Raw genomic sequence first — 10,313 nt, forward strand, 5'->3', positions numbered from 1 at the left:
CGGCCTCCCGAGTAGCTGGGATTGCAGGCGTGTGCAACCACGCGCAGCTAATTTTTGTATTTTTAGTAGAGACAGGGTTTCACCATGTTGGCCAGGCTGGTCTCCTGACCTCAAGTGATCCGCCTGCCTCGGCCTCCCAAAGTGCTGGGATTACAGGCACGAACCTGGCCTTTTTAAATTTTTTTGTGGAGACAGGGCCTTCCTCTGTTGCCCAGGTTGGTCTTGAACTCCTGGGCTCAAGTGATCCTCCTGCCTCAGCCTCCCAAAGTGCTGGGATTACAGGCAAGAGCCACAGCACCAAGCCCAGTGCTACTTCTGACTCTGTGAAGGCAGCAACCACATCCTCCCTTTCAGACCTCACATAACCAGAAGATTCCCCTTGTGAGTGGGGTAGTGTGGGCCCGTCAGCCTTCATGGAGGTCTGGCCTCACAGGCCAAGGGCTTCTGGCTCATAGGGCTCCCTGTGCTGTGGGGAGATGCCAAGGTGATGGTCAGGACACAGTGGCCAGTTGGAGAAGAGCCCCTTATGCTGACTCTTGGGGCCCACTACCACATTGCTCCCTCTGGCCTCTTCTTCCCTTATAGCGGTTGGATTGCAGCCCTGTCTACACTGAAGAAAGGGTCCCTGGCCGTATCAGTCATCATGATGGTGGTGGCTGGCTTCTTCACCCTCTGTGCCGTGCTCTCAGTCTTCCTCCTGCAGCGGGTGAGTGGTGTGGGCAGGGCTGACAGCAAATGGGAGGAAGCAGGCAACTTGTTTCCTGCCCTTGCCACGAGATGTTCTTCACCACTGCAGTTGGGTCTCCTAGGCTCCCAAAGGTCCAGCACCTTTCTCCAGGGATCTGGGTGGGGGATCAGGCAGTGCTGGGCTTCTGGTGACCCCTTTGGGAGTATGTCCTGGATGGCTGGGTTCCTGGTGGACCCAAAGAGCAGGCTCCTCTCACCCCACCCCTCTTCGCCAGGTGCACTCCCTCTACCGCCGGACAGGGGCCAGCTTCCAGCAGGCCCAGGAGGAGTTTTCCCAGGGCATCTTCAGCAGCAGAACCTTCCACAGAGCTGCTTCATCTGCTGCCCAAGGAGCCTTCCAGGGGAATTAGTCCTCCTCTCTCTTCTCTCCCCCTCAGCCTTTCTCTCGCCTGCCTTCTGAGCTGCACTTTCCATGGGTGCCTTATGTGGTGGTGGTTGTGCCCAGCACAGACCTGGCAGGGGTGTTGCTGTGGCTCTTCCTCCTCCCTCAGCGACCAGCTCTCCCTGGAAGGGGAGGGACAGGGACTTTTTTTTCCCCCTCTATGTGCAAAAAAAAACAAAGCTCTCTTTCCTTCTCTAGTGATGGTTTGGTAGGATTCTTTTGTCTCTGGAAGCAGTGGGACTGAAGTTCTCTTCGTCCTGTGCACACACAGACACCCCCACACAGTCGGGATCACAGGCTGACCTGGGCCCACCCCAGCTGGAGTTTTCTGCCAGGGTCCTGGGCCTTGACTCCCCCACCCTGCAGGCCTGGCCTGAATTTGGCTTCTCAGACACAGCCCAGCCCTTCCTGCCCCGGCTGGGGATAAGCCTCTCACAGGCTCTGGTGGACAGATCTGTTCCCCAGGTCACTCCAGTGGTCTCCAGGCTCCCAGAGAAGGCTGGTTGCCTCAAGCTCTTGCCTGCCTCATAAATGGATCCAGAGAAGGCTGGCTGCCTTCGGCTCTTCCCTGCCTCACATTCCTCATAAACGGATTCATAGCCCTTTAGCCCCCTGCACCCTCCTGCAGGGGACTGTACTTTGAGCCCTCTGGAGCCCTCCCTTGCTGAGCCTTACTCTCTTCAGACTCTGAATGTGCAATGCGGTTGGCTGGGGTTTGGGGACGGAAAGGGACCAAGGACACTGACCCCAAGCTGTCCTGCCCAGCGTCTTCCAGGAGGGCGGGGTCTGCCTGTGCTGGTGTGGTTGGTTTGGCCCTGTTTGCTGTGACTTCCCCTCCCCTGAGGGACAGCTGCCTTTGCCTCTGCCTCAGATGCCTGCCACCTGGCCCACCCATGCTCCCCATCAGCAGCATCCAGACTTTCACGAAGGGCAGGGCCAGCCAGTCCAGAACCGCATCCTTCAGCAGGAACTGATGAGCCATCTCTTGGAGAGTCTGGCCCACACCCCTGGGGTTGTCACTGTGATGGACAACTAGGAGTCCACCTTTAAAACCAGCACCCTGTTCCCCGAGGCTGCCGAGCGGGTGTGTGGACTGGGGGGCCTTCCCACAAAACTAGCCTCTGGCTCGGCCCCAGACAGTCGCAGGCCCCGAGCCACTGAATGATACTGGCAGCGGTTGGGGTTTTATAAACTCCTTTCTGGTATTTTTTCCCCTCTATGTACAAATGTATATATTACGTCTCAATTTTGTGCTTAAATAAAAATAAAAAGACATTTTCAGACAACACTGGTCCACATGTCTGGTGGACTTGGGAGGACGGGGCAGCCTACAGGATTAGGGGCTGGGCGCTGCTGCTAAGATTGGAGAGCCGGCACAGTTAAGATGCAATAAATAGGTCCTCAAGACCCTTCCTCAGAAAAGTGAAAAGCAGCTGGGAGGTCCAGGAAGCCAACGCGGCCTCTTCCAAAGACGCCTTCTCGTTCCAGTACCTCTGCTTTCAGAGCTGCGGGTCCTGGGGAGGGGCCCTGGAGGCCTCCCGGACGCCGTCGTCCCCACACACGTCCGCTCCTCTGGAGCCCGCGTCCTTACGTGGGCGATCTCTAGACGCCTCTGCGCCCGCTGGGAGTCCCTGAAGACCGCGCGGGCAGTCCTCCGCTCACTTCTAGGCTCGCGGGGCCTCTGTGTCCCCACGTGGGCCCTGCAGGAAGTGGCGGGGCGCATGACCCGGCGAGGTGTGGGGACAGGGGAGGGGCGCCGGGAGCAGGGCGGAGCCGCGTCTCCGAAGCGCGCTGCATTTCCGGCGGGCGGCGTTGGGGGCAGCGTGGAGCAGCCCCGTGCTCCGCCCGTCCCCCAACCCGCCGGAACCGCCGCCGGCAGCGAGGAAGCGCCTGCGCGGGCGCGGGCGGCCGGGATGGCGGGGCCCGGTTGGGGCCCCCCGCGCCTGGACGGCTTCATCCTCACCGAGCGCCTGGGCAGCGGCAAGTACGCCACGGTGTACAAGGCCTACGCCAAGGTGGGTGCCGGCCGGTGGCCCCGTGCCCGCCCGAGCTAGCCCGGCTGGTGCCGGCCAGGGAGACTCCGAGAGGTTAGCGACAGTGTGGGAACAGTTAGGGGCGGGAGGCCGGCTTCGCCCCAGCCAGACGCTCGGCGGAGGTTGGAGCCGACCGCCACGCTTAGGTCTTAAAGGGCGCACCTGCACCCACCTGCAGGGTCAGTGGCTGAACAGGCTCAAAACAGGTTACCTAGTGGGCTGGGAGCAGTCTGGGACCGGAGCCAGTTAGGAGGCAGAGTGGGCGGTTCTGGAACTCTGAGTGACATGCCTCTGCTGGGAGCACTCCAGAATGCGAAGAAATGGATCATCTAGCTGAGGGTTGGAGAAGACCAGGCTGAGGCAGGGTGGGGAAGCCAGGACTCCAGAATCAACATTCCTCACTGACCTCACAAGGGAAAGCTGGGAAGCCCGTTGCTGGTGTGCAGTAGGTAGACCCGGGGAGGGGGCGGAGTCGGGGGACAGAGGGAACCAGACAGAGCCTTTCCAGTCAGGCAAGGGTCCTGGCCTCCTCAAGGCAGAGCCCGCAAATCTCCTGTCCCGCAGAAGGACACTCGTGAGGTGGTAGCCATAAAGTGTGTAGCCAAGAAAAGTCTGAACAAGGCATCGGTGGAGAACCTCCTGACGGAGATTGAGATCCTCAAGGGCATTCGACACCCCCACATTGTGCAGCTGAAAGACTTTCAGGTGCGAGCCTTGGGCGGGGCCGCTGCCAAAAGGGAACTGGAGAAGGGACACTCTCTTCAGGCTGCCTCTCTACCTCTAAACACAGTGGGACAGTGACAATATCTACCTCATCATGGAGTTCTGCGCAGGGGGTGACCTGTCTCGCTTCATCCGTACCCGCAGGATTCTGCCTGAGAAGGTGGCGCGTGTCTTCATGCAGCAGTTAGGTAAAGGACTGTGACCCCAGCCTGACACTCCGTCCCTTGTTCTCTGCCCCCCACCATCCCACCCCTACCCCAGGCTTAGAGCCTTGGCACACATTGCAGCTGCCTCCTGCACAGTCTGAAATTTTAGGGTCCTGTTTATCTCATACACTCAACCCTTGCTCAGGGATGCTGTGGGACAGATGAGGGAGTAATCCCCCTCTGTGGGGTGTTGAGGCTTCCATACATAGAACATAAGGACCTTGTAGAACATTCCAGAGTCCTGTAGGTAGGACTCAAGTGCTTTGCCAAGGAAAAGAGCAAGATTCTCAAGGACTGAGGCGTCCAGAGAGGCTTCTGAGAGGCGGGGAGACTTGTGAAGGGGCAGAGGGGAGGAGGGTGGACACTCGGGTGGGGTGGCAAACTCCTAGAAGTGGTGGGATCTTGGTGCTTATATGGAAAACATTAGCGTAACCAGGCAGGAACTGGGGTTGTGTAGGCTTGAGGAGGCAGATGTGAGCCGGGCAGGCAAGAGGCAGGTGGGAACGGGCTCTGAACTGTCTCTTTGTGGGTCCCACTCCTCAGCTAGCGCCCTGCAGTTCCTGCATGAACGCAATATCTCTCATCTGGATCTGAAGCCACAGAACATTCTGCTGAGCTCCTTGGAGAAGCCCCACCTAAAACTGGCAGGTCTGTGTCTGAAACGGCAGGGATGAGGTTTGGAGAGTGCAGAGGCCTCCCTCTCCCTGGGCTCACTCAGCAGCCCTAGCTCTCTATAGAGTCCTCAAAGAGTAACAGGCTGCAAAGTCTGGGGTTGGACCCTGTCATCAAAAGGCAGAACCTTTCTCAGGCTACCCATGCTCAAGTCCAGCAGCATCATGGGTGGAGTTAGGGCTTACTCTGTGGCCAGAGTTGGGACTCACTGTGTGTCCAGGTTTGGGGGTCAGTCTGGGAACAGTGCTGGGGTTCAGTGTGTGACCAGCGTCAGGGATCACTCTGTGGTCAGGGACAGGACTTGGTCTGTCATCACAATTGGGGCTCAAGTCTGTGACTCCATCTGTGGCCACATAGGAGAGTGTGTGGTGGGGGAGTAGGAGGTGGTGACCCTTGATAAGATTTGGACAAGAATTGACACTGGAGGCCAGAGACTGTGGAAAACCTAAGCCTGGGGGACGGTGAGAGGGTGGGGGCTTATCCATGTAGCTAGTGTGATCAGGTGGGCTTCCTAGGAAAAGGTGTCCAAGGGAGCTGTGCAGGATGGGTAGGTTTTACACCCCAGAGGCAGATATGAGAGGCTGTTCCAGGCTAATGATGAGCAGAGGCTTGGAAATAGGGTTGATCGGGTCTGGAGGGTGGAGCGGAGCCTGGGGTGAGGCTTTACAAGCCAGGAGTGGAAGCAGCTGGAATTCAAACCCTGCTGCCTCACCTCTTGCCTGCAGACTTTGGTTTCGCACAGCACATGTCCCCGTGGGATGAGAAGCACGTGCTCCGTGGCTCCCCACTCTACATGGCCCCCGAGATGGTGTGCCAGCGGCAGTATGACGCCCGCGTAGACCTCTGGTCCGTCGGGGTCATCCTGTATGGTGAGACCTCTTTTCCCTGCTTCTCACCCTGAGGCCTACACTGTTTCCTCAGGCAAGGCCTCTCTGGGCCACTCCTGAAGGGTTCTGATGAAAACTGACTGCTGGCCCAGGACCCCTGCTGAGGGGCTTCAGGCCAGGCTTGACCTATTCCCTCCCAGCCTCCGCTCTGCCTCCCTTCCACAGAAGCCCTCTTCGGGCAGCCCCCGTTTGCCTCCAGGTCGTTCTTGGAGCTGGAAGAGAAGATCCGTAGCAACCGGGTCATCGAGGTGGGTCTAGCAGGGCCTTAGCGACCATTGTGGGGCAGAGGGAGTCAGGGCCCTGAGGGTTTCCACCTCGCTCTCACCTGCAGAGACTGGAGTGTGGGCTGCAGGCTGCCTTTGTAGTGGAGGGGCATGCCCTAGACTGGAAGTTGAGGTGCCGGGCTGTCCCAGGGACTTAGGTCAGCCCACAGCAGGCAGCACAGTGCCTATTTTGCAGGCCCTTGTGGGGAGAAAGCCAAAGCAGAGCCAGACCCAGCCTTCCCAGGAACATAGTCCAGGGAGGGAAATAAGGACCCAGAAACACAATTCTAGCTCAGCTCAGGGCTCCAGCGAGGGTGCGCCAGGAGCCCAGGGATGGAGGCCTGGCTCCTCACTGGCTCCATCATCTTGACCCACCTCCTCCTCCTTGATCTTAGGTTCCCCACCTGTCCAACGCATACCTTGGGTTCCTCGCCGACCCCTGGGCTAGGGGTTGAGGGGCTGGAGCCCAGTGTGATCTGTCCCTGCCATTCCCTTCCCTACAGCTCCCCCTGCGGCCCCTGCTCTCACGAGACTGCCGGGACCTACTGCAGCGGCTCCTGGAGCGGGACCCCAGCCGTCGCATCTCCTTCCAGGACTTCTTTGTGCACCCCTGGGTGGACCTGGAGCACATGCCCAGTAGGGAGAGTCTGGATCGAGCAGTGAGCAGGCGGGTGGGGCTGGGGTGGGCTGAGGGTGGGCTGAAGGTCTTGTTGACCCCTTTGGTGGTGAATAGGTGACTCGCCCAACAGAGACAGAGGGTGGGCTCAGGGGAGCTGATCTCCCATCTTGGTGAGCGTGGGAGGGTAGGGAGGTGGACCTGACCCCGATCTGCCCATCCCCCAGACCACCCTGGTGGTGCAGGCTGTGAAGAAAGACCAGGAGGGGGATGCAGCAGCTGCCTTATCGCTCTACTGCAAGGCTCTGGACTTCTTCGTACCTGCCCTGCACTGTGAGTCCCAGGCCGTGCCTGAAGCCCCTGGGTGCAGCAGGGATGGGAGTCGTCTGTGGCTGCAGCAGGGATGGGAGTCGTCTGTGGCTGCAATAGGTGGATTCCAGTTCTCTATCCAGAATGTTGTAGACAATAAAGCAGAGCATAAACCTGGAATATTGTGTTTGGAGGGATTCCAGAGGGTTCGGTGTGGGGCAGGGGTACTCCCAGACTCCTCATATGACCTCACTTTCTGCAGATGAGACGGATGCCCAGCGGAAGGAGGCAATTAAGGCGAAGGTGGGTGAGAGTCCCCATGAGGAAGTGGAGGGGCAGGGGGTAACAATGCAGAGGGAGAACTTGGATGTGGGTTCTGGCAAGGGCAGCGGGTGAGACAGCACCTCCTCAGGCCCTTTCCCTGCTACAGGTGGGGCAGTACGTGGCCAGGGCCGAGGAGCTCAAGGCCATCGTCTCCTCCTCCAATCAGGCCCTGCTGAGGCAGGGGACCTCTGCCCGAGATCTGCTCAGAGGTAGACTTCCTGTTCCTGGCTGACCCCAGGGGCCCCAGCAAACCTCCCCACAGCCTGAGGGGGAGGCGGGTGGGGAGAGGCATCCTGCAGGGAACAGGCAGGTTGCTTCCCCCACCCTGAGCCTTTCCACTCATCCCAGAGATGGCCCGGGACAAGCCACGCCTCCTAGCTGCCCTGGAAGTGGCTTCAGCTGCCATGGCCAAGGTTTGTGCCAGTGAGAAGGGTCTAGGTGGGACAGGATGGGGCGGGGCAGGGAGATATCCAGGCCATGACCCTAAGCAGCCTGGTGTCCTTGTGGCTGCAGGAGGAGGCCGCTGGTGGGGAGCAGGATGCCCTGGACCTGTACCAGCATAGTCTGGGGGAGCTGCTGCTGCTGCTGGCAGGTGAGGGCCCCCATTTCTGCCCCGCAGAGGGCCCCTGGCCGCCCTGTCCTCACCACACGCCCTCTCTTTACAGCGGAGCCCCCGGGCCGGAGGCGGGAGCTGCTTCACACTGAGGTGCCCACTGAGCTTCAGAGGGTTGGGAGGCTTCCTCTTCCCCTTTCTTTGCTCTTACCTGTGGGGATCTCTTTGGGTTCCCTCTGGAATGTCCCACTCTCAGGGTGTTCCAGGTCTAAAAGTCAACACCATAGGGCTGGGGTACTCAGACAGGGCAATGGAGGATCTGGGAACCCAGCAGCAAACAGTCTGGGAAGGCTTCCTGGAGGAAGGAGCAGATAAGGGACTCAGGAGGCAAGTTGTTCTGACGGGGCAGAGGGTTCTGGAAAGCATCAGGGTTGAGGAGGAGTTCCCTTTGAAACCCCACCCCCCGCCACTCTCCCCCACACCCAAGGGCATATCTTTCCTTGGCAGGTTCAGAACCTCATGGCCCGAGCTGAATACCTGAAGGAGCAGGTCAAGGTGGGCACATGGGGGCCACGCTGGGGCTAGGGTCTGTGGGTTCTGTTGCTCTCTGCTTGTGGCTGTCATCCGTACCCTGCTGGTGTATGTCTACTCTCCCGCCGCCTCTGCAGGCCTCCCTGTCCCTGTATCTGCCCTTCACTCTTTCTCGCTCAGCACTGTGCACTGTGGCTCGTGTCCCCGTCCTTCACTCTCTCTCGCTCAGCACTGTGCGCTGTGGCTCGTGTGTCTGCCTCCTGGCTGCCTCTCATCCCTTGTGCTGCCTTCACATCCCACAGATGAGGGAATCTCGCTGGGAAGCTGATACCCTGGACAAAGAGGGACTGTCGGAATCTGTTCGTAGCTGTGAGTCTTGCCCTGGGGTCGATCCTCCATCCAAAGAGGGGTGAGGGCTGGGGGCCCTGGGTTCTGCCTCCCTTACCAAAGACCTGAGACTGACCCTCCCCCATTGCCTCCCTCCCCCCCCCATAGCTTGTACCCTACAGTGACCCCAGAAGAATGACTGGACAGACGTGAGCCATCTGGAGCAGAGGGATACTAACCCAGGCTGACGCCAAGAATGAAGGGGCCCACTGCAGCCCTGGCGAGCAGGCTTCTTGGGTAGACAGTGCTGAGACCCCCACATTCCAGAGTCCCCAGACTCCCTCAGGTTACTCTGCACCCCACAGACAGTTTGATGGCTGTGCTGTGTGCTGGAGGGGAGGGCAGGACTCTGGGAGAACAGCACTTCTTTCATGAGACCTTTGTTTGTTATTCGGTGGTTACCGGGTCCTGTGCCTGTCAGTTTTGGAGCATGCAGCCGTCTATCATTTTTTTGCTCTGAGAAGAGGGCAAGGGGCCCCTGCAGGGCACTTCTGTGCTTGCCCTCGCCCTGCCAGCAGGCAGCTGTGCCCCTGGCCTGCCCTTCCCGGGACCCCTTATTCCAACTCAGCTCCTCCTCGCACTGGAATGGGGCACTCCAGCACCCCTCAGGGACCACCCACCCCACAGTATGCACTCAGCTCCACAGAACCCACCAGTCTTTCTGGGAACTCACACCTGCCCACCATCTCGGTACTTCAAATTAATCCTTCAAGCATGAAAGTTGTATCTTTCGGGGTGGGGCAAATTTAAGAAACCCATTTCTTGTTCCTGCCCTGGCCTAGGGAGCACTCAGGAAGGTTCCTTGGTCCTCATCTCTCCCACCTCCATTCCTCTTTGGGCCCCACACTAGCCACAGCACGGGCCTTGTGCTGGAGTTTGAGCCTGGGAGAGGGAGACGGTCTGACCCAATGCACTCCAGGCCACCCACTTCTAGGCCTGCTCTGCCACTGTGGAGCCCTGGGCAAACCCCTTCCCCTTTGTGGGCCTGGGTCTCCCCATCTCTTCAATGGGGCTGATACCTCCACAGCCCACAGCATGGGTACTTATGAGGACAAAGTGAATTTAACCTGGAAAATAATGTATTTGAGAGTTTCTTTTAAATAATCAGCAGGTGTTGGTGATTTCTAGCCCTTCTGCCCTTCAATGCCTCCTTGGGCAAGAGTTGTCTGTCCTCCCTGCAGGAGGCTGAGTGTGAAGAGTATAATTCACTGTTTCTCTATTAAATTATTTTCTTTACTTGGGCATCTCTTCTTGCCTTAAGAACAACGTTGAGGGGGAGGGGGGAGCGGCGCTGCCCACAGGCTGGGGCAAGCAAAAGCTGCAGCAAAAGCTGGGGAAGCTGAGGTAGGGTTGGGGAGGTCACGGGGTGGAGGGGAATGCTGAGAATGATGCCCTCAGCCCCCAGGGATCCAGGAGAAAGGCTGACCAGGGTCATTCCTGCCCACACCCAGGCGACCAGTGGGGAGAGGAGCACAGGCCTGGGAGCTGGGAAGCCTTTTTCCCTCTTTGCTCCTCGGCTCAGCTCCAGGAGTGCAGTCTTCCAAAATGCTCTGCCGTCCACACTGCACACTGTCTCACCCCAGACAGGATCTCTTGGCCTCCTACCCCTTCTTACCCTGGGCTAGTGAGGGAGCAGTGGGCTGGACTGGGGGAAAGGGCATCTTTTAAGGTATCATGCTC

At 58.9% G+C, this 10,313-nt stretch overlaps 2 protein-coding genes across 4 annotated transcripts in view; both read left to right on the top strand.

Moving 5' to 3' along the window:
• Nucleotides 1-2,415, top strand: part of SCAMP2 (secretory carrier membrane protein 2) — a 35,831-nt gene extending 33,416 nt beyond the window's left edge. The window contains exons 8-9 of the mRNA XM_011932886.1: nt 586-706; nt 963-2,415. Of these exons, the coding sequence (XP_011788276.1) occupies nt 586-706; nt 963-1,097 (256 nt within the window). The 3' untranslated portion in view covers nt 1,098-2,415. The remainder of the gene's footprint in view (nt 1-585; nt 707-962) is intronic.
• A 521-nt stretch (nt 2,416-2,936) lies between these two features.
• Nucleotides 2,937-9,866, top strand: ULK3 (unc-51 like kinase 3). Of its 3 annotated transcripts, none has more exons than XM_011932891.1 (16): nt 2,937-3,144; nt 3,727-3,867; nt 4,030-4,073; nt 4,635-4,739; nt 5,489-5,632; nt 5,816-5,898; nt 6,417-6,572; nt 6,757-6,862; nt 7,101-7,141; nt 7,269-7,371; nt 7,511-7,575; nt 7,676-7,754; nt 7,828-7,868; nt 8,223-8,270; nt 8,549-8,615; nt 8,742-9,866. In XM_011932891.1, exons 3-16 carry the CDS (start codon nt 4,061-4,063, stop codon nt 8,756-8,758), a joined length of 1,068 nt encoding a protein of 355 aa, XP_011788281.1. In that variant the 5' UTR covers nt 2,937-3,144; nt 3,727-3,867; nt 4,030-4,060; the 3' UTR covers nt 8,759-9,866. The 3 variants fall into 3 exon arrangements, with proteins under 3 accessions (XP_011788281.1, XP_011788279.1, XP_011788280.1); XM_011932889.1 differs by having other exon boundaries at nt 2,943-3,144; nt 3,953-4,073; XM_011932890.1 differs by having other exon boundaries at nt 2,943-3,144; nt 3,953-4,073; nt 8,223-8,264.
• Nucleotides 9,867-10,313: the final 447 nt, after the last annotated feature.

Source organism: Colobus angolensis, unplaced genomic scaffold, assembly GCF_000951035.1.
Source record: "Colobus angolensis palliatus isolate OR3802 unplaced genomic scaffold, Cang.pa_1.0 Scaffold99, whole genome shotgun sequence".
NCBI classification, from domain to species: Eukaryota; Metazoa; Chordata; class Mammalia; order Primates; family Cercopithecidae; genus Colobus; species Colobus angolensis.

Excerpts from the sequence above, each read along its gene's own strand:
- ULK3 (XM_011932889.1), top strand. The coding sequence starts at position 3,043 with ATGGCGGGGCCCGGTTGGGGCCCCCCGCGCCTGGACGGCTTCATCCTC. Across the intron at positions 5,899-6,416 it reads GTAGCAACCGGGTCATCGAG|CTCCCCCTGCGGCCCCTGCT; the intron begins GTGGGTCTAGCA and ends CCTTCCCTACAG. Across the intron at positions 7,755-7,827 it reads GCTGCTGCTGCTGCTGGCAG|CGGAGCCCCCGGGCCGGAGG; the intron begins GTGAGGGCCCCC and ends CTCTCTTTACAG.